This window comes from Aspergillus brunneoviolaceus, assembly GCF_003184695.1.
Source record: "Aspergillus brunneoviolaceus CBS 621.78 unplaced genomic scaffold BO95scaffold_71, whole genome shotgun sequence".
Taxonomy (NCBI): domain Eukaryota; kingdom Fungi; phylum Ascomycota; class Eurotiomycetes; order Eurotiales; family Aspergillaceae; genus Aspergillus; species Aspergillus brunneoviolaceus.
The window spans coordinates 123,839-145,454 of NW_020290801.1; the positions used below are offsets into that span (position 1 = coordinate 123,839).

The following is a 21,616-nucleotide window of genomic DNA, read 5'->3' on the forward strand; positions in this document are numbered from 1 at the left end:
TGCAAGCCCACCTATATGCTATGTAGTGTACGAGATGGTCTATTGCCGATCATTGATCGCTTCTGATGGCCATATCTCTAGGATAACACTCTAGCACTCTTGTACTTATCTTCGATTACTCAGATCTGGAAGTGTTATGACTTATCAAATTACATAGTATCACTGAGGCACTGTAAGTCGACCCCGGAGATCGGCCCCGTCGGCGGGGGCAGCCAACCACATCCTCGGCTTCTCCAGACGCGATCGGCTTGCCGATTTCACCCCCGCTCTCTCCCCACACATGAGGTACAGCCATAGTTCAGAACAAAGGTGAATGTTCTGAACTCCCACACATAAATACGAGCAACGTCCCTGCCATCAAACATGAACTCACATCTACTCTGGCTCGTGCAATCACACAAGCGATTGATACACTAATAGTTCGATCTCGAATTTCAACCATGACGAAACCAGGTACAGCACACCTCCTGAGCCCATACTCGCGCAACTATACCTCGCTACAAGCATTACTAACACAAAACCAGAGCCTTCCACTCAGAGCGCCGTTCTCCACAGAGACACTCAGCACATACCAAAGAAGGCCATCGGCGGGAAAGGCTGCTACATCTACCTCGAAGATGGGACCAAGTTCCTTGACTCGACTGGCGGTGCGGCTGTCGCGTGTCTCGGCCACGGCCACGAGGAGATCCAACAGGCAATCACCGACCAAATGAACCAGCTGTCCTACTGCCACTCCGCCTTCTTCAGCACAGAAGCATCCGAGGAGCTCGGTCGGTTTCTGGCTGAATCGACCGGAGGTCAACTATCGAAAGCGTTTATCGTGAGCTCCGGTAAGAGCCCCCGTTCCCCCCCCTTCTACCCCAATCTCCCACCTTACAGCAAACATGAAATGCTAAGCCTCAGCATTCCCGCAGGCTCCGAAGCAATCGAAGCAGCCCTCAAGCTCGCGCGCCAATACTTCCTCGAGCTCTCCACCCCGCAGCCCCAACGCACACGCTTCATCGCCCGCAAACCCTCCTACCACGGCGTGACGCTGGGCGCTCTCTCCGTCGGGGGCCACACCACCCGCCGACAGCCCTTCGAGCCTCTCCTATCGACCAACACCTCCCACGTCTCCCCATGCTACCCCTACCGCGGCAAGAATGCCAACGAGTCCGATACCGACTACGTCGCCCGGCTCGCCGCAGAACTAGAAGCTGAGTTCCAGCGCGTCGGGACCGAGAACGTCTGCGCATTCATCATGGAGACCGTCGTCGGAGCTGTACGTAGTTCATCTCCCCTTGCCAAGCTATATCTCTAGCTCATCTTTCACCCCCTATCTCCATAACCTGCCCCTCTTAGGCCCCCTCACAAACAACCTCTAACTCCCACCCCCCCCAAAAAATAGAGCCTAGCCGCCCTCCCCCCGCTCCCCACCTACCTCCCCGCCATCCAACGCATCGTCCACAAACACGGCGCCCTCCTCATCCTCGACGAAGTCATGAGCGGCATGGGCCGCTGCGGCACGCTGCACGCCTGGGAGCCCGAGGGCGTGGTGCCGGACCTCCAAGCCATCGGCAAGGGGCTGGGCGGCGGGTACGCGCCGGTCTCGGGGCTCCTCATCCACGAGAAGGTCGTGCGGGTGCTCGACGCCGGCACGGGGGTGTTTCGGCACGGCCAGACCTACCAGGGTCATCCGGTGGGGTGCGCGGCCGCGCTGGCGGTGCAGAAGGTCATCCAGCGGGATGACCTCCTGGAGAATGTGCGGCGGATGGGGACGTATCTGGGGCAGAAGTTGACGGAGCGGTTGGGGACCCATCCGCATGTTGGGGATGTTAGGGGGAGGGGGTTGTTTTGGGGGGTGAGTATTCGTTTTCCCTTCATGTTGTGTTCCAGTGCACATTGGACGAAAGCTTGGATGTCGATGGCTGACCCGGATTCATGCACGGTGGTGTAGGTTGAATTTGTCAGAGATAAAGCGACAAAGGAGCCGTTTAGTCCGGAGGCGAAGGTGGCGGGACTGGTGCAGGAGATGGGGATGGATCCTCGGTTTGGCATCTCGTTGTATGCCGGCAATGGGACGGTGGATGGGGTGCGAGGGGACCATGTGTTGTTGGCGCCGCCGTATAATGTCACCCAGGAGGAGGTGGATTTGATTGTTCGGAAGACGGGCGAGGTGGTTGAGGCGGTTTTTGAGAGTTTGAAGGTTGGAATGGTGGGAAATCTATGATTGAGTATATTGTTTACGGTAGGTGCATTGGGAGGGAGGGGGGTTAGTCCTGGGATGCTTTACAAATAGCGCATTTTCACTATTGTATGCATTTTAAATTGGCTAGGCTACAATATCATGCATAAGCAAGAGTTACTTCCATTGGATATCGTTTCTGAATCATCATTCTCGCTAAGACATATACGCCCAGGCACAGCTTGGCCCAGACCCAAACAAGGACTACAAGTACAGTACACAAAACTGCAAGTATCTATGCCTTGGCCTCGATGGCCGCAGCCTTGGACATCGAACTATCCTCCTTGCTATCTCCGTTGGCAATGGTGGCAGGCGCCGGTCCCTCCTGCCACATGCTCGCCACCGTTTCGACGGCCCGTTCGATGACCACCCGAATCCGGTCCCTCAGCACTGCGTTCGCACACTCCACCTCCAGAGTCTCCAGCCAGACCCGCGCAACGTGCTTGTCAACCTTTATCTCAAGTCCCGGAAAGGGGATACCCAGCGCCTCTAGACGAGCCAACTCGGCCGCTTCTAGCTCCTCCGTCGTTTCGTCATCCTCGTCTTCTTCCTCGTCCTCTTGCTTGATGGGTGTTTGGTCGCCAGCCTCGCTTTTGGTCTCGGGCTTGGCTGTGCCGTTTGTGAGCCGGTTAGGAGGGAGTCGTGGACGCTCGATGGCCACGATCTCAGACCCAAATTGTGCTTGTAGCATCATGAGCAGGCGTCGGAATCGCTCTTCCGGTCCTAGGTTAGAGTGGGGATTGGGCAATTCGTCAACATCGTCGTATTGGTGATGATGGTGGTGGTGGTGGTGGTGATGGTTTTGCTTCGCGGATTCTGCAAGACGAGTTAGCCATATACATTGCAACCATGCCCAGATACCAACATACGTTTCACAGATGCAGGGCTGCTTTCCACCGTGAGAAGAACGGCCATAACGGCGTCCGCGACTCCATCGTTCATAATGTTACCCTCCCACTCGAGCTCAAGCTCACGGGTGCGAGGATGGTAGCGAAGTAGCACACAGCCCATGACAAGGTACGTTTGCGTGTCCTCCATAGGGATTTCCTCATCAGCAGCCTCTTCTTTGATCTGGCTCGCTTCCGTATCTGAAGTGCCGTCTCCGCTTTCCTTCTTGATCTCCTTTTGTGGAGCGCCCACCTCTTCAATAGCGCCGAAAGTCCCCTCAAGTGCCCACTTGATCAAGTCTATGCTTGCAGAGCTCAGTGTGAGATGCTGCTTGCATACGATGGTGGTTGTGGTGAGACCAGCGTACTCCCTGAGATCGTCAGGAGCCATCAACGACAAGTCAAAGCCGTTCTCTACGAGAACTCCAGTCATCAAGTGACCGTCGTCCTCCTCGGTCGGAGGTGCCACTTGGGCCAATTTACCAACAACCTTTGCAATCTTGTCCTTCTTGAAAGGAATGCGGACCTCATCGCAGTTGGCCGGAGTGTACACCTTCACTTTGACGGTCTTCTCGGCGTTTAGGCTGAGCAATTTGGACTTGAGACGCATCATCTGATGTTTCTCGCCGTGGACCAGGATCTAAACATGTCAGTCAGTGTGGTGTCACAATCCTGCTCGGAGATATACATACCACAACAGGTGCGGAGATTTCCTCAATGAAGTTCCGGTTCTGAACACCGTCCACATGAGCTGCGAAACTGATCTCATCCACAGTACACCGTCGGGGAATCATGACCTTCTGCTCCTCGTCGCCGTTTCGTCTCACCATCCCTGACGCTGCTCTAGACATCACCGCGGGAATCTGTTCTGGCTCATTCAAGATCTGTTTGGCCATTGTGCCTTCCACACTGTAACCGGTCATGACAATGCCGTTGCGTTCGTTGGGGGCCCATCGCTCCAGCAGCTCTCGACTGGTTCCCGTCTGGAGCATACCCGGCGAAGCCAGCATGACACAGCCTCCTACATCATCAAAGCGCTCCAAGCTGCGCAGACTCCGGACGAACTTGAAATCCCAGGGTCCTACACTCAATGCGTTGTCCCCACGCGCCTCCGCCTCCGCCATACGCTGACGGTGGAGCCGCTTAATGTTATCGTTCATTGAATGTATATATGTCTGATACACGTTCATACATCTTCGGGCCGTATTTCCGATGTAGTAGATAGGGATCCTCTGCAGCTCGGGGTGTGTATCCCAATATTCATCCAAGATGAGTAGGATTTCTTGGGCGCGACCTAGAGCGAATACCGGCATTAAGACCCTGCCACCACGATTCAAAACACCGGTGACCGACTTCATCAAGGCGGCTTCACGCTCCAGACGGGGCGGGGTAGACGAGATACCGAAGGTGGATTCGGTGATGAGCACGTCAATCTTGATACCCTTGGGAACCTCCGCCGGAATCAGATGACGGTCTTCCTCTCGGGAATAATCGCCTGTGAAAAGAATGTTCAAGTCGGCAATGGAGACCAGGAACATGGCAGCGCCGAGAACATGACCGGCCGGGTAGGGAGTAAAGCGAATGCCGTTGACGGTGTGGGTGGTGTGGAAATCAATGAGCTCGATTTGATCAAGTGTGGTGTGGTGATCATGCTCGGTATACAAAGTAGTGCGTTGGTCCGACGAGGACGACGTGTTGCTCACTCGCACATTATCCTGGATGAGCCACTTGTAAATAGCCTTGGTAGCATGTGTCATGAACACACGACCCTTGAAATTCGTCTTGCTGAGTACATATGGTAATGCCGATGAATGGTCGACGTGGAAACTAGGAGGAGGAGGAGCATGTATCAGCGGTGAAGCACTGGCACGATTGTGGCAGATGATATTGCTCGCGAGGCATTATACAAGGACACAACATGGAAGATAACATCATATTTATTGGAGTCTCATGTACATGAGCGGGGATCGCTTGAGGCGATAGCAGGAGCCATCGCCAGAAATACCCCGGGGGCGCATAGGTCTATACTTGGTGTAGCACACAGGCGCTAACGAGCTCGTCTTACACGACGACGGACAGTCTGGCAGAAACGGCGAAACACAAAGGAGAGGCTATCCCACATACTGGCTGATCAGTAGAATATCTACCGTACTCAAGTCGAACTCGTCAAAGAAAGGAAGAGCCGAGAAGCCCTCCTTTCCAGGATGCATACCTGCATCGAACTATTGAAGTTGGCAAGTCAGCATGGCACCAGAGCGAGACATAGGACTTTGCTTGTCACCTACCATGACAGTCTTCCCCTTGTACTGAATAATATGACAGGATCGTCCGACTTCATTGCCGCCTCCCAGACAGTGGAAGGCCAACTCGTCGGCGGGGTCGACCGGTTCATCATCGATAGCGGCGTTCAACGCCGCTGCCTTGCGTTTAGTGGCCATGATGCGCACCTCGGCCTGTTAGGCGATCGAATGCGTCAGGTTCCAGGTTAGTATAACTATGCGCAATGCGATTATCAATTGTTGCGCTGTTGACGTTGAGCAACAGTCTAGCTCCGACAATTGGCTGGCTGGCTGGCTTGCCTTTGTTTAAACGAGGTCAGTCAGTCAATCAGTCAGCGCTGGAACCACAGGCCATGACAGGCGCTGAAAGAGGCGCTTGAAACAAGATCAGCAATGACTGGGTGAGGCCTATAGAAGGTAATTTGTGATAATAATTTGCACAAGGTTCCAATGTCTCAAAGTCCCAGACTAACCCTAGCCCATTTCCCGATAAGAAAGGGTGTTATGGCGCGACAGGAGGACAGTTCAAGCTGGAAGAGAAAAAGACGCGGTCGGCGGCTTGGAACGGCCTGGCCGTGAGGACTAAGGAGTGACTAATGGGTTAAGCGCGGGCTACGCGGCCTTTAGCGCCACGTGACGGGCCTTTCCGCCGCATCGGGCTGGGAAGCAAACCTCGTCCGCCGCAGAAGCTCCCCTTCCCGATTTCGAAGAGCATCATCGTTGGCTTTCCCCGTCGCTTCATTCACTGCGCATACCCTCGACATCTATCACGACACCCCTGTTCTGACTCTCTGTATGCTTCGAATGTCACTATCGATGTCGTGAAATGGTTACAGTTGGTGGCGGTGGCGGTTATCAGCACTCCGCTCGGATTCTCAACACATACGCGACGCATCTCCAATAGACGTGACTGAGTTTGATCTGAGTCGGAAGTAAATTCATCGACTGTCGCAGACTAAATCACCATGGCGCAACCACCACCACCTCAGGGGCAACACTATACCCCATCCTTCTCGCCTCCGCAAACCTCACCGTCTCCAGGTGCTCCGTCGCCGATACCGAACGGCGGTATTCCTCCCCCGAAGCGACAGCGCCTTTCTCCTCTCCCACAATCTCAGTCACCGTACGCCTCTCCCAGCTTCGGTACTCTGCAACTACCACCGAATCAGTCTGCTCCCTACAATGCCAATAACTTAAACGGTGTTGCGCCTCCATCGACTCCCGGTCCTCCTCCACCACCTCCTCCTCCTCCTTCGGGCACGATGGGACCTCCGTCAAGACCGGTTGAGAAAGCCACGGACGCTGCTGAGTTGACTGACGTGTTGGCATCATCCGGAATCGATGTGCGTGAGGAAGAGGCATTCCTGACCAGCAGCTACTCCGGACCAGGCGTTCAAGCGCAACAAGCTCCCCGACCTCAACAACCTCCCGCCCCGCAACAACTTCACCATCAGCCACCACCCCCACCCGCCGCAGTCAATACCTCATTTTCCTCTCAGCCATCGACCACCGGCACCGCTCCTTCTACTCCGAGTTTCGGTGATAACTCACATTACAAACCACCTCCGACCCAAGACTCGTTTTACACAGAGTCAGCATCACAGCCACCCGCTCCTTTCAAAGACCCTAATGAACCAACCCGAGAGGATAGCGAAGCGGCACGACGTGCGCAGTATCACCTACAGCACTCATTCCTTTTGACCAAGGTTTTGGAGCAGAAGTTGCAGAAGCGGGGGTTTGAGCTGGGCGTTCGCATCCCCGCGGAGGGCTTATATCACCCCGTCCCCGGTCGCCAGCAACCGATCGAAGTGACGGGACCGGATGGGTCGTCTATCATCCGTTCGGGACAGACGATTCTCAATCAAACTGGGGCCCCCTTACTTGACATTCTAAGCCTCATGTCGATTGCCTGTGAGGAGCGTCTGCGCTCGGTTGTGGATTATTCTTCTACACTGGCGAGAAGTCGCCGCGCACATTCCCACGGCGTGGTTCCTGCTGACTGGAAAGATGTGGCGTCTGCGGCTAGTGTGACGAATGGGAGTGCAGAGAACCCCAGCACGCCAGCCAAGCGTATGTTCGACTATCCATCGCTACTGACCCAAAGTCACTAACAGTATTAGGTCCAAACCCAGCTACGGATCAACAAGGCACGAGATCTCTACTTGAAAAGTACCGCATCATCGCGGAGAAGGACAATTCTAGTGAAGACGCTCGGGCGATGAAGCGCGCGAAACGCAGTGCGAGTGCTATCCTTGGCGACGGTGTAGCCAGTCGAGCGGAGAGTGTGGATATCCCCGGCTCTGGAGCCTCAACACCTATCGGAGAGAAGGCACCCAGCATCGACAAGAAGACGCTCACCAAGAAGGAAGCCAAGAAGTTGATAGACGCGAAAGCCAGCGAAGCTCAGCAACATCAGCAATCTGTGGAGACGGCACGGATGGCAACCAACAGCATGCTTTCTGGGCGAATGTTCGGAGCGAAGAAGTCATATTCCTGGTTGAATCGTGGATCGGCGGCAGGCAGTGGGTTTTCCACGCCATCCCGTGTTAACACGGCCACGCCTACCGCCGGCAGCGAAAAGGCTGGCCGCTCGGGTGAACCAGCGCCGGCCCCCGCGAAACGACTGGGGAGCTGGCGCGAGGACAAGGCGAAGGGCGCTGGGATTCAGGTTCGGGACATTGTATTCATGCTCGAGCTCGATGGGCGTGGCCCTCGCCACGTGCAGAAAGCTTACTCGAAGGATGTGAAGGAGGATCGAGCAGACTGAGGGGAGTTCTTTGTCACTGCGCAGGATCGTGGTTTATTTGGCAAAGTAGCTGAACTCGGTGGCGTTGCCAATGATGTTTCCTTTCCTTTGATGCATGCAGCGTCTTGAGCTCTTCTTTCTCTCTCTCAGTCCCTCGTTCTTGCATTTCATGTTCTCGTAACAACTCTTATTACCCATTTTCCTCTAATCTGATTGGGACGACGCTGAACTGCATGACCTACTAACTTCTGGGGAATGAGCCAAGGAATGAGGGGGGGATGATGATGTTGCTGACGAAGCCCCGAATGACAGCCCAGATGAAAGCACACATTTTGTGTTTTATGAATTCGTTGCATAGCCTTTGCCGTAGTGTACTTTTACTTTCTGGATCATAGCACCGAACTACGAGGTCATGAGTATCATGAGTGGCGTACCTGAGGCACCGAGGCGCAAAGCCCGGGGATTTTCCTGAGCAGGTTAGGGCTGGCTCCGAGGCCCCTGCACCCCATGAGTCTAAGTCAGTCCGAGATTATTCCCGTGGGGCAACATCCAACAATGGCCGCCGGAACGCCTCACCATTCTTGGGTGGTAAATTCTTCGTTTGTAGCTCAGCGCTCTCGTCTCAGTATATTACAGTCGATACCTACTTCTTGCCTCGGCCCTTCCTTTCAATCAATGAAACCTGCCTGCTGTAGCAGGTGATCTGGCATTCTAACCAGAAGTATGCATATACTAAAGAGAAGTTCAGCAGCCAGCCCACTCCAAACCCCTACACTCGCGATGCATGCATAGCAAGATTTCGACACAAGTGAAGCGCCCCATTAAAAAGCGCTCCACATCCTTACGCCTACACCTACTCATATGTAGCAGCCCGAGATTCCGAGTTAGAAAGCCCGCGCAAAGGAGAAGTATGTGTATGAGTAACACGCGAAACCCTCACCGTCCCGTCCTTTCCCCACCGCCTCCAGGCAGAACTTCGGGACAATGATGTCAGAGGACGCAGGGACGGAGTAGCATGTCTGAGTAGCGTGTGGGTGGCATAACATAAATCATGAATCACGATTTAGCTCCGGATCCCGAGTAAGGATTTTAGTCTACGGGCAACGGGCAAAATAGTATCAGGCCAGAGGACCGAAGCGGAGAGTGAGAATGAGGGATGGAGGGGGGCATTGGCTCCGGTTTGGGGCCCTCCGGTTCCCGTTGGCCCCGAATTATTACGCTGCTGCAGCGCACCTGGCAGCGGAGATTAGCACCGAGATGGGGAGGGATGGATGATCTTGCCTCGGAGGCTCAGTTGTGCACCATCCTATGAGTAAGGTTGGCTGCGAAGGGGTTGGTTGTCCCGTTGCGATGGGAACGAGGTCGAGGTGGTTTTGGAGAAGGATGGTTGTGTTATGGGAATAGAAGTACTAGTAAGTTTGTGATGTGAGATTAAAGGCACAACTGCAGCAGTGCAGTCTGCATGGAGCGCGCACACACACACACACACACAGAGAGAGTACACAGTAACTAATGTGCAGTGGTGAATGTGCAGGGACAGGCAAAGTAAGGACTACTCCGGACAGCCAAACGTGCCGAGAGTGCAGATGCTGACTGGTCTTGCTTGCTTGCCGATGTCTTGCCACTGCATAGTTACTCTGTAGAATGATGGTTATAGGGAGACAGAACAGACAGATAGCCCAGAGACCATTATCCATGCACCAAAGGATCTGAAAATAACAATAAAAAAGAATGGGTGATTTTCACCATGATCGCAGGTTATACTCAGTATTTCGTGCGTGTAGCCTTCGAATCACTTAGGTTGCTTCTTCCATTTTGTTGACTTCATTACAGGAGCAAGAATCTTTCTTTATGTCCCTATTGTATGCATCCGTCCAGTGGATCGGGTAAGAATAAGCCTAGACTTCGCCTCGTTAACTTACTTTTTTCTCCTCTCTCACTAAACCGTTTAGTGGGCTTTTGCTCTTTTCGCCTCTGGGGCTGATTGGGGAGGAACCCAGCGGATCGACGGGCTGGTGGTGAACCCAGTCTCCGATCAGAAGATGACGACCGGAGGTTACTATTAATTATTTGATCGGCTCTTCTCATTGTCATTCAGTCATTCTTTCGTGGGGGGGGATAAAGGGGAGGGGTCTGAGAGAACATAAGACAGCAAGATTCGCAAGGGGGAGGGAAGACTACACAAAATAAACGTAGTATCAAAATTCCCACGCGATGGACGGACTGGAAAGACTGGAAAGCGAGGGAGAGGGAGGGGAGAAGAGGGTGTGCGTGTCATAACCGACCGTTCGTGCCTTTCGCCTGGTGCTCGTGCGGCAATACATTAATGATGATGATGATGATGTTGTTGCTAGGATTATGATGGACGTTACTTTCTATCAACAATTCCCCAACCGTCCATTATTGTCTTGGTCTTTGAAATGTAGGCATGGTAGCAACATCTGTAGTCCGTAGCACTGTGATCAATTGGAATGGGGACAACTTGACTTGATTTCTTCGATTACTTCGATTACAAGGAGCTGGACTTCGATCGTTCTCTGCTGGTAACCCCATCGTTCTCGAGTCCAGAGCACACTCGTACATACATACATACTCAATATCCATCCATACAATTCATCGTTCATCGCCTCCCCCATAATGAATTCAATCAATCAATAATAATTCCCACAACGCCCCCCCCCCGCCATTGACCCTCATGAGCGCTGTTTTGCTTACCCCTTCTCCTCTCCTCTTCTCTCCGCAACTCCATGTAATTAATTCAGTCATTGTGATTCGGATATTTGTGAGGGTCGGTCATACGCGGTTCTTCTGATCTTCCCCGACCGACCGCCTCGCCATCCATCCATTCATCCATTCATCCAGTCTGCGATCCCCACGCTGCCTCCTCCTCGTCTTCTTCCTCCTCCTCCATTCTCTCACTCTCTCGTTTCCCTTCCTCCTCTTTTACACTACACATTTTGTTTTGATACCCCCTCCCCCTTTCGACAATCTCACTCTTACTGGTGATATACGACTTGGGAAACCCGACGCGACTGGCCGATTTCCCAGGGTACGATACTCGAGTCTCCCCCTACTGCGCTCGACGAAACGACCGACGAACCTACTACCAAGCACCGCCGTGACGCTGCGGACGGCCGACTACGATCCGACCACTCCCTGAACCGCCGCCGCCTCCTCCTCCTCCCCTCTCCCTCTCCCTCTCCCTTCCACAGGCCCCCATCGACTTCGTTGACTCTTCTCGTCTACACTCTCATTCTCTCGACGACCATCCGCCGCTCATCTCGACCGGCTGGGTCTCGCGTCCCCTCTTCTGCATCATGTCTACCCCTTCAACGGCTACCGCGACACACCCGCACCATCAGCAACACTACGCATACCCTCATCATCAACCTTACCAGCCAACCCCATCCTACCCAACCACGTCCGCTGCAGGCACTGCTCGCCTCGTCACCTCCGCCTATCCCTATACTGTCAACCCCCCGACTACCTCTCTCCCTTTCGTTCAATCTCCTAAGACAATACCCACGGCTCCCACGCCCTCTATGCCGCCTGCGCAGAACCCCATGAACGCTGTATCAGCCGCTCAAAATGGTCGGAGGAGGAAGCCTAACTGGGGCGAATTCTACAAGAACGGCATACCCAAGGAAGTCATCGTGATCGATGACACGCCGCCTCCAGAGCAGTCCCAGGCCGCTTCGCGCAATCCGGCGACGGCTTACATCAACGCACCCAATGGTGCAGCGCCCCAACCGGCCAGCAAGAAGCGGCGCACCGGCCCCGACACGACTTACGATCTTGCAACCTATGATCGACCCTCGTTCTCGATCAACCCCCAACAGTATGGCGAAGAGTCCTCGGCTGAGTCTCTCTCCACCGACCGAACAACATCTCTACATACTACCGCGCCCACCTCCCTGTCTCAGGGAAGTACGGGGGCTAGCAACGGGTTATATTATGAAGACGCCAACACAGGCCAAAAACGCAAGCGAGTGACCACCCGGAAGTCTGCTCGTGATGAGCAGAAAAAGAAGGAGTTGGAGGCCGCTGGTGATGCGTTCTTGAGTTACGTCCCGCCTCCGAAGCCCATCATCAAGGCGAAGGATGTGCCGGTTCCGGTGATTCGCGATGTGAGTATCGTGACTGAATTCCCCGCACCGAATAGTAGCGCTAATGGGATTCGTAGTATGGAAACAGAGGCGAGAAGTATGATGACGACGATGGCCACTACATTGTAACGCCAAATGTTCCATTGACCGATCGATGTAAGTAATTGATGTCTACGGAAGGAAGGACGCCCAAACTGACACCTTCAGACTCGATCGTCAAACTACTGGGACAAGGTACATTCGGGAAGGTGGTCGAGGCGTACGACAAGACCCGCAAGACCCGCTGTGCGGTCAAGATCATCCGCTCCATTCAGAAATATCGCGATGCCTCGCGGATCGAGCTGCGAGTCTTGTCCACCTTGGCCTCGAATGATAAAGCCAATCGGAACAAGTGCATTCACCTACGGGATTGCTTCGATTTCCGCAACCACATCTGCATTGTGACAGATCTGCTGGGACAGAGTGTTTTTGATTTCCTCAAGGGAAATGCCTTCGTGCCGTTTCCCAGCAGTCAGATTCAAAATTTTGCCCGGCAACTGTTCACCAGTGTTGCTTGTGAGTTTTCTTGGTTGTTTATTCTCTGCAGATGCTGACTGTGCAGTTCTCCATGACCTCAACCTCATCCACACCGATCTCAAACCCGAGAACATCCTGCTTGTTAGCAGTGCATACCAGACCTTCACATATAACCGTACCATTCCCTCATCCTCCTGCGCGATTTCACGGAGCGCCCGGCAGAGACGTGTCTTGCTAGATAGCGAGATCCGGTTGATCGACTTCGGGTCGGCCACCTTCGATGATGAGTACCACTCGTCGGTGGTCTCCACTCGACACTACCGGGCTCCCGAGATTATCTTGAACCTGGGCTGGAGTTTCCCCTGCGATATTTGGAGTATCGGATGTATCCTTGTGGAATTCTTCACGGGAGATGCTCTGTTCCAAACTCATGACAATCTCGAACATCTGGCCATGATGGAGGCCGTCATCGGGGAGCGAATCGACACGCGGCTTGTCCGGCAAGTGATGCAGGGTGGTCGGAGTGGAAGCCAAAACCAGGCTGCAAAGTATGTTTTTCGTCTTCGTTCTTTTAGATTGTACTAACCTGAAAAGGTACTTCTGCCGCCTACGCCTTGAATATCCCAATGACCAGACGACACGGGCTTCACGAAAGTACGTCCGGGCGATGAAACAGCTCATTGTAAGTTATCGGAGACCGCCAGCCTCCGGAAGCCACCACTAACGAGTCACAGGAGTTTATCCCAAGCAATACCAAGTTCCATCGACTGTTCCTGGATTTGTTGCAAAAGATCTTTGTGTATGATCCGAAGAACCGGATAACCGCCAAGGAAGCCTTGAAGCACCCCTGGTTCAAAGAGTCGTTGGTGGATGACGGTACAGAGGCTCTCCGCATCGGGGAACAATTACAACGTACCGGCCAACGTCGCCAGTGAGGAGGTTGACTTCTAGTGCAAGGGAACACTGCATGACAAACTACATGGCATAAGAGCCGGTGGCTGCGGTCTTCGAGCCCTTGTGTCGGGTATAGCTGCCTTTACGATAGATGGACTGTTACTTTATTTTGGATAATACTTAGCAGGGCTGTACGGGTTGCCCGCTTGACGATGACCGGGTATATGCAATAGGGAGGGGTTTCACGGAGTCTGGTGTTTATGTTTGTGTCACAAAGCTCCATTCTATCGGACGGTGAATTAGTTCCTGGTCGGTTGCAGGCCTTGACGGAGAAAAACATTCTTTGTGGCCGCAACGAAAGGATACGGTGTGGTTGATTCTGTCTCTATCGGCTTGCTCTTAGCCATCTTATCTCTTATCTATTACTGATATATTCGATACGCCTGCATTGTGTTCTGGGCGTGGGTTGAGTTGTCCTTTGGGGAAGGGCTTGATTGTGGTAGTATCTATGATACGTGCGATACTGGTACCTGCCTACACTTGCCTATGCATTATTGTCATTACTCATATCATACTACGATATATATACCCCGAGTTGTCACTGATACAACTGATTGAGATGCATGATGCTTACGCAATGGTTTAGAACCAAATTCGATGACGAGGCGATAGAAGCTCACTGCTAGACTACAACAAATAGACAGCTAGCTGTCTTGCTGCCACGAAGTCACGAAGCCATGCATGACCAACAATTTCTTTCAGACTCACGATCTATCTATACACATGTCTGCCCTCATCTAGAATCCGAACACAGTTTCAAACTCCCCCCCCCCCTAGCAGGAGGCCGGGGGGGAGATACTCCCAAAGAACTCCCGAAATCTGTCACTTATACTTCACAAAAACATCACACCGCGTCCCATCCCCCTCGACAAACTCCTCAACGGGGCCCACGAACCCCGTCTTCCGCAGCACCCGCTGACTCGCCGCATTGTCGTGGTTCGTGATCGCCCACAACCCCGCCTCCACATTCCCGGTGGCCTCCGCGCCATACGCCTCCGTCATGCGGGCCTGCAGCTCCCCGAAGAACTTCTGGCTGAGGTGCTGCACCGCCTCCGTCGCGTACCCCCTGCCCCACACATCCGGGTGGAAGATGTACCCCAGTTCCCAGCGGTCTTTGCGTGAGGGGTGCTGGTCCGCCGCACCGCCCGACGACGACGACGACGACGACGACGTTAATCCAGAATCATCCCGCTGGGTCGGGGCGGGCTCCATCCGCACGCCCATGTTGCCGATGACGGGGCCTGCTGCTGCTGCTGCTGGAGTGCCAGTCCCGTTGGGAATGGGAGTGGAAGTTTTAGGAGGCGTTGGTAACAATTCCCGAACAACGTAGCACGTCCGGGGCGGGTGGTTCTCCCCCGAGATGTATTTCGTTAGCCACGTGCGGGTTTCTTCGAGGTTCTGGTCGGGGAGTTTGCGCAGGCTGGTGGTGGTGGGTGTCGGATTAGTGTCGTAATTTTCTCGGATTTTTCGTGCACGGAGTGGAGAATCTACGGGGGTCTTGCTCACCTCCATCTCATGACTTCGGGCTTGTTGCGGATCTGATACATGGCTTCGAGATCGTCGGGCGTCATGGCCTCGAAGAGGAGGCGCGGAGTGGTGAAGGTTGGTGGGGGGTACATCTTTTGTCGGGGGGTGGGTTCTTTTGTGTTTGCGGTTTCTGGGATCTAGAGGTAGAGATATCAAAGGGGAAGGTGTCTAGTATACGAATATGATTGAGTGGTTGATTGTTGGATTTCAAGTTGAGATCCAGGGTCCATTGATCTTATTTATGGGTTGGGGGTGGGTTTTCTTATTCTCGATCTTGAGGGTCTCGTGTTGCGCGCGCGGGTGCGTGAGTCATATTGCTTGGAGTAATTAATTCTGCTTGGTTTGCCCCGTTGTGACTTGGTTTTTTGAGGCAATTGGCGATCGGTGTAAGACATTGTATTCTTAGTGAGGTTGATGATAAGAGGTATGGAGGTTTGTCTTACTTTGGTGGTTGGAGGTTGGAGTGGGGGTTCGCTGCTTGTGCTACTGTGCTGCTGTGCTGCTGTGCTACATGTGTACTGTGTAGGGGTCCACGGTGTGTATTGCGGGTGCTTGTTGTATATACTCCGTATACTGGCGACACATATTATTCGTCGAATCGGCACTGCGGTCTCTGTACTATTCAGCAGTTTCAGCAGTTTATCAATGCTATTTTATTACTAGTAGGATATAGGACTACCCGGGGCCCACTGGGATGTGCAAAATGGTGCAATGTATGGAATGGAGAATGCCACCTCGATTCAATGGCAGCGTCTCCTATTGTTAATATGTCTATACTTTCTTATTCACTCACCCTTTGATCAGGTTATTGCTTACCTACTTGTATCCTCCCCTTCATCTCTCTGTTCTTCTTCTTCTAAATTCCTCCCTCTATCTCTCTCTCTCCTTCCTGTCTCTCTCCCATTGGCCAGACTCAAAAGCTCCCTCTTCATCTTCGACCAGGTTCAAGAGGCTACTAATCCTTACAACTATCCTATCCAGCTTCAGCTACCCTCAACCCAACCTCGAACGTGTGGCTTATCATCTCTACACCTCACGCATGCTGCCCCTGACCACAGACTCGATTCCTCCGACACAAAAGGTCTCGCGTACCTTGCGGCAGGCCAGCCTATAAAATGCACTCGCCCAATTTGTATCTCAGCCATACAACCTATCATCTCTTCAAGTATAAGTCCCAAGGGGGAATAAACAACTCTCACCTCACATTCAATGGCCAAAATCTACAATCACCACTGCCACATCATCATCCGCAGCGCCACCGAAGTCTGCAAGAAATCGCAGGAATTGCAGGGGCATCAATCAACGTGCCGATGTCCACAGCACGTGGTCGACTCACTGAAGCCAGGCATGTTGCAGAGATCAGGCTGAAGGTGTTCACCACGAAGCCTCCCAAGTAAGCTTTCCCCAGCCTCCACCGCCAAAGATAGAGACTCATTTGTGGAAGAACGCAGCAGAGGCAGCGAGATACGATGCCTACTACTGAGGCCCGGCTGGCATCTGCTTGCTTTCGGTCGGTGTGGTCTCGGGTCTTGGCTAGATTGAGTTGATTTGCTGGTCCTGGAAGACTGCAGCGACAGCTACAAACCGGGGCGAGGAATTTTCTTAATTTATGCACAACGGCCATGGATATACCACTGTCAGTCCTCCACCAGCCCGTGTTCTCCCTCTCTGCCACTGATTAGGGCTCCTGAAGCCACAATTTGTTCTAAGACCAGAATATGCGGCGCAGCATCCGCAGCCTGGGGATCCCAGTTACTGCGTGAGCTGTACTCCAAACGCTACAGACAGTGCAGGGTCGAGTGTGCTCTGGTATGTGCTTTTTGCCTCCCTCACCGCCTCTTGCGCAGCCTGGCCAGGTGCCAACCCTCGGTCTCTAGTGCCCATGTTCGCGCCCGGTTGTTGATCGCAAGGTGGATGCCAGTCCTCCTAAATAAGATTGATCAGGGTTCGAGAGAGCCACCTGCGCTATGATGCTCAGCTCGCGCGACGAGAATCCTGACTCAGTTCTCAGGCCTGAAGGATGCAACTTAAGATGAACGATGGAGCCAGCTTGGCATTCACTTGCTTTCTTTCTGGCCCCCAAAGATTGCGATATCTAGTTCTAGACAAGATAGGCAGACTGGCATAAAAGAACAAGCCATATAAACCTTCCTAAGTACTCATTCTCATCCCAACCAAACAAAGAGAACACGACAAGCCTCACCATAGATAACCGTACTGCTAATGCGAACGTCTATAAAACTGCACATGCTGACTCTCACACACCCAACATCCCCAGCTCCTCCAACCGAGCCAAAAACTCCCCCCACCAATCCACCGCATGCGTCTCGCGGATCGACTTGTAGCTCTTCTCCCCGGCCCGCCCATTCCGCCGCAGAAAGTAGATCAGGCACTGCGCCCCGCGATGGCCCTGGAAGTCCACGGCGGCAGCACCAGCACCAGCACCAGCACCAGTGGTGTCAACCAACCACCCCCGCGTCCAGTCAACCAACTGGTAGACCGGGTGCGGCTCGATCTCCACACACGGCTGGCCGGGGAACCAGCCGCGCAGAAGGAACGGCCGATCGCAGTGCGTGAGTGCTCTCGTCTGCTGCTCGGACAGGTGGCGGGGGAAGTAGACCATCAGGAGTTCGAAGTGGTCGACGGGGCCCCGGGTGTCGAGGTGGAAGGCGTACTGGCGCGTGGTGGCCGAGAAGTCCACCAGGGCGAGGTGCACGGATCTACCCTGTGTCAATCGTCCGAGGAGATCCATCAAAGAGGTGTAGTGGTCTGAGTCGATGAATTTGGCTCGCGTGGAAGCGTGGCTCCATTCTGGGGGTCTCATTAGGATGCCCTCCCGGGGGAGAACTGGTGCAGTGGACGGGGCAGGATCGACGAACCGATCATGAGATATTCGGTGTTCGGGGCTTCGAGGGAGCGGGAGCGCTGGAGTCGGAGGGCGACGGAGCTATGATGTCCCCGTAGCTGGTCGAAGAATTCGTCGATCGCATCGGTCTGCTTGGCATGGTCCCAGATGAGGGCCGGAGTTACGGAAATCCAGTCGAGGAGGCCGGGGTTGCCGGTACGAGTGGGTTCGCTCAGGCGCAGCGGCGGAGACGTGGTTGACTGGCGAGCTGATGGCTCCTGGAGGAAGGTGGGAAGATTGCGGCGCGTGGAGCGAGTGACTGGTGGCATTGTCAAGGTGACCTGTACTGAATAGTAGGTTGGACAGGAATAGGGGGTCAGATGCAGTGGAACAACAAGTTCAATCACTGCTCCGTTATTTTAGTCTAACACCGCTAGAATTAAGACTAATCGATGCTAGAAGAGACAGAATACCCTCGGGAAATACCTAGATATTATATTATATAACTAGGACCGTATATTGGTTCTTATACTTTGTATAACTTGCTTGATTTTTAGAGTAGTTATTATACGGCAGGGTACGTATATATGTAGTCTAAGATCCTAGTAGGTTTTGGGAAAATCTAAGTCTAGATATGTATAAGCTACACTGGAACAGTTGACATCAATAGCAGTGAGACCCTACTGTGCTCTTCCTGCCATCGACTCGTGCAGAAAGTTGTTCATTATCATTGAGTGTATTTCTTGGTGATCAGCGTCGGCTACATACAGAATACAAGGTATCACGTGGCCCTTTGCCGGACGATTAAGAACATAGTAAGGGGTAACCCTCATCACTGCGGTGATGTAAACACAGAGGCGCCCGGAAAGAGATGATATGTTTCAGAAAAGGAAAAGGGGTATGTCTAAATCCAGGACAAGATGACAAAGGAGACCCAGAGTCGTGGGGACACTCTGCTCCTTGGGTAGAGAGGAGTATGGGTCTGGGTTATGATAGCATGAGATGAAGGGTATTGAAGGTTAATGGATGTCGAGGAGTAAAGAAAGCAAGTCGTACCAGCGTGTTCGAGTTCACGGCATTTCAACGGAACCGGTAGGACTTATGGGCCAAGGGTGAGGGGGGGCCGTGGCCATGGCCGACTCCGCCAACAGGAACTCGAACACGATTATTCTTCCGAGTGGGAGTCTGTGCAGCGCAGAAGACGCAGACATAAACAGAGGGGAGATTGGCCCGTTCAAGACCAACACACTTGGTATGCAACCAGTGACTGCATGATTCACTGTCCCTAAGTCAGGCTAGGAAAGGACTGCTATAGCGTTCAGGACTACTTACCATTGGATCATCAGGTGACCACCGTTGTCCATGGAATTGCAAACACACCTGGTTCCCCGGCTTGGGTTACTAAACCGATCAGTGATCGGTGTTGCAATGTCAGGGTCCGTCATCGTTGTAGGAGACGTGTTCATCGTCCGCGTAGCGAGATCCAGTTCGGCGCCAAATCGCGGCGGTGACGACCGAAGGTGGGCCAGAGAACGATTGGCACGACCTATCCGCGAGCTGTAGCTGACAGTGTGAGGCCGAAGCGGACGTCCACGCTCTTGCAACACCTTCCGGAGGGCATGCTGGGCATCGCCACTGTCCTCATCCACATCATCGAAGGGCTCCCCCAGCGATCCGGCACTCAGATAGGACAGATCTGAATGAAGCATGCCAGTCTGTCTTTTCGGGGTCCGTTTCCAGTCATCCAGAGTAGGTTTGTACTGGGGCCGGCGGGAAAGTCCGCGAGAAGATCCATTCCATGGGGACATCCGCCCCGACTGGGACGATGCTGCCGTCGAGGTGTAGGAGCCCTTTGAGTGAGGCCGTGAACCCGAGTCACTACGGCCCGTCACTGACCTTCCAGCATCTGAGAAGGCGAGTGAGGGGTTGCGGCTAGGGATGATGGGGTATTCAGAGTAATCGACCGAGTCATACTCGCTCTCTGTTGTGGAGCCCTCCAGGTCCATGGCGGTGATAGGATCTGTCAATCCAGTCGCTGCCTCTTGCACGGGCTGCATTTCGGTCTTGGCTCGACCGTCGCGTCCGATCCGGAGAACTACTGACTGAGAACGTGTAGGTACGCTGGCCGCAGACGTTGAGCGGGGCATCGACTGCCGCATAGACTTAACAGGCGACAGGCGGCCCTTCGATGGGCTTTTGCGAATGCCATTTGTCAAAGACATCGTGCTCCCAGCACTGGGGCGAGAAGACGTGATAGCCGTATGAGTAACACTACGGGTCAGCGTCGGCCGGGCCTGTCGAGGAGTGTAGTCATCGTCCTCTTCGAGATCGAACGGGGCGAGTGGATGGTGTACATTCTGTGCCCGACGGAGTTCTTCCCGCTTCGACTCCTCGGTCTGATGATGGTAGGGCTGTCTGGTAGGCCGACCAAAGAGTCTCTTCTCAGGAGTCGGCTGGGGTCCCCCAAAACGACGTGCTGGAGAGCTGAGAAACATGGCTGGATCCTCAGCTTTCGTGATCGGTAGACGAGGAGAAGTAGAGAATGGGGCAGGGAACAGTGCGGCGTCGGTCGTGGTGGTTGACGAGAAGTTATAGCCGTGGGTATTGAACTCTGGAAGTTCCATACTACCCTCGATGGTGGGCAACTGAGGGATATGGGCATCCTGCAGAGGTGGAGGGTTGAGCTGGAAGGGGCCACTGGTTTGCGGAGCGAATAGATCGACACCGCTGGTCGAAAGACCCATGCCTACCCCATGATTTCCCAAGTCATGATCCCAGAAAAGTCTCTGCTGCGGAAATAGAGGGGATGCGGAGGGATTCATCGATCCCAGTTGAAACGGATCTGGGGAGGAGGTGAAATTGAACAACTGAGGCGAGGCACCCATTATCCGGCTAGGAGTCTCCAGATGACCGCCCACCGCACTGGAAGCGGAGGTACGTCGCCCAGTGCCCTTGCCCTCGCCATACTCAGTCATCTTCTTTCGAGAAGCGCTGCTTGGCGGGGGTGTCTGTATGGTGGCGGCAGACTTGGCTGAGTCCACCGTCCGCGGACCGTCCTCCCCGATAAACCCATTGGCTTTGGACGGCCGGCGTCGTTTCGCTGTATCTGTGTCCTGCTCCGCCGCTTTGGCGCTCCTCAGGTTGGGGTCTGCATCTAACGGTCGGTCGGGCCCAGTGTCTGGCAATCGGAGAGGATTGATCGAAGGGGTGCTTATACCGAACTTCTGGGGTGTCCGGAGAAATTCCGGACTGGAGGCATAGGGATCGGAGGTGTCCCAAGTGACTCGGGGATCGAAGAAGCTGGACTCGAGTTTGGGGGTCTGAAAGGCCGAATCACCGAAGATTGTGGTCGTCGGAGGAGTCCTCGTTGGGGTCTGAGGTTCACCGTTTGGATAGCTGAAGCTGAACGTAAAGGACGGCTCTGTTAGTATCATTGTGCACATGAGCGGCTACTTCGGGGGGGAGTTGCGGAGTTTCGACAGAAAGCTCCGCGGAACCAGCCTAGGGCCGGCCAGAGAGGACAAATCGTATA

General features: G+C 53.8%; 8 protein-coding genes across 8 annotated transcripts; 3 read left to right on the top strand and 5 right to left on the bottom strand.

The window, feature by feature from the left end:
- Positions 1-285: 285 nt before the first annotated feature.
- BO95DRAFT_397206 (aminotransferase, class III) lies at positions 286-2,317 on the top strand. The gene is made up of 5 exons (XM_025583771.1): positions 286-453; positions 525-830; positions 915-1,261; positions 1,388-1,840; positions 1,937-2,317. The coding sequence occupies exons 1-5, from the start codon at positions 441-443 to the stop codon at positions 2,207-2,209; spliced, it is 1,392 nt and encodes a 463-aa protein (XP_025438512.1). The 5' UTR covers positions 286-440; the 3' UTR covers positions 2,210-2,317.
- A 44-nt stretch (positions 2,318-2,361) lies between these two features.
- ysh1 (cleavage polyadenylation factor subunit YSH1) lies at positions 2,362-5,804 on the bottom strand. The gene is made up of 5 exons (XM_025587383.1): positions 5,397-5,804; positions 5,236-5,333; positions 3,804-4,938; positions 3,094-3,751; positions 2,362-3,040 (listed from the first exon to the last, which is right to left on the bottom strand). The coding sequence occupies exons 1-5, from the start codon at positions 5,547-5,549 to the stop codon at positions 2,460-2,462; spliced, it is 2,625 nt and encodes an 874-aa protein (XP_025438513.1). The 5' UTR covers positions 5,550-5,804; the 3' UTR covers positions 2,362-2,459.
- Positions 5,805-6,102: 298 nt separating this feature from the next.
- Positions 6,103-8,544, top strand: BO95DRAFT_446441 (uncharacterized protein). The gene is made up of 2 exons (XM_025587384.1): positions 6,103-7,460; positions 7,511-8,544. The coding sequence occupies exons 1-2, from the start codon at positions 6,356-6,358 to the stop codon at positions 8,155-8,157; spliced, it is 1,752 nt and encodes a 583-aa protein (XP_025438514.1). The 5' UTR covers positions 6,103-6,355; the 3' UTR covers positions 8,158-8,544.
- Positions 8,545-9,496: 952 nt separating this feature from the next.
- On the bottom strand, positions 9,497-10,066 carry BO95DRAFT_253057 (uncharacterized protein). Its single transcript, XM_025581451.1, has 2 exons — positions 10,059-10,066; positions 9,497-9,993 (listed from the first exon to the last, which is right to left on the bottom strand). The coding sequence occupies exon 2, from the start codon at positions 9,831-9,833 to the stop codon at positions 9,546-9,548; it is 288 nt and encodes a 95-aa protein (XP_025438515.1). The 5' UTR covers positions 9,834-9,993; positions 10,059-10,066; the 3' UTR covers positions 9,497-9,545.
- A 1,387-nt stretch (positions 10,067-11,453) lies between these two features.
- BO95DRAFT_467324 (putative protein kinase (Lkh1)) lies at positions 11,454-13,693 on the top strand (the record flags this gene model as incomplete). The annotated part of the gene is made up of 6 exons (XM_025589281.1): positions 11,454-12,263; positions 12,320-12,398; positions 12,450-12,797; positions 12,844-13,306; positions 13,353-13,440; positions 13,493-13,693. The coding sequence occupies 6 exons, from the start codon at positions 11,454-11,456 to the stop codon at positions 13,691-13,693; spliced, it is 1,989 nt and encodes a 662-aa protein (XP_025438516.1).
- A 681-nt stretch (positions 13,694-14,374) lies between these two features.
- Positions 14,375-15,728, bottom strand: BO95DRAFT_517524 (GNAT family N-acetyltransferase). The gene is made up of 2 exons (XM_025591906.1): positions 15,219-15,728; positions 14,375-15,132 (listed from the first exon to the last, which is right to left on the bottom strand). Exons 1-2 carry the CDS (start codon positions 15,329-15,331, stop codon positions 14,535-14,537), a joined length of 711 nt encoding a protein of 236 aa, XP_025438517.1. The 5' UTR covers positions 15,332-15,728; the 3' UTR covers positions 14,375-14,534.
- A 1,456-nt stretch (positions 15,729-17,184) lies between these two features.
- On the bottom strand, positions 17,185-18,536 carry BO95DRAFT_446445 (uncharacterized protein). Its single transcript, XM_025587385.1, has one exon. It carries the CDS (start codon positions 18,061-18,063, stop codon positions 17,497-17,499), a length of 567 nt encoding a protein of 188 aa, XP_025438518.1. The 5' UTR covers positions 18,064-18,536; the 3' UTR covers positions 17,185-17,496.
- Positions 18,537-19,164: 628 nt separating this feature from the next.
- Positions 19,165-21,518, bottom strand: BO95DRAFT_467327 (PHD finger domain protein; the record flags this gene model as incomplete). Its single annotated transcript, XM_025589282.1, has 2 exons — positions 19,165-19,363; positions 19,417-21,518. The coding sequence occupies 2 exons, from the start codon at positions 21,516-21,518 to the stop codon at positions 19,165-19,167; spliced, it is 2,301 nt and encodes a 766-aa protein (XP_025438519.1).
- Positions 21,519-21,616: the final 98 nt, after the last annotated feature.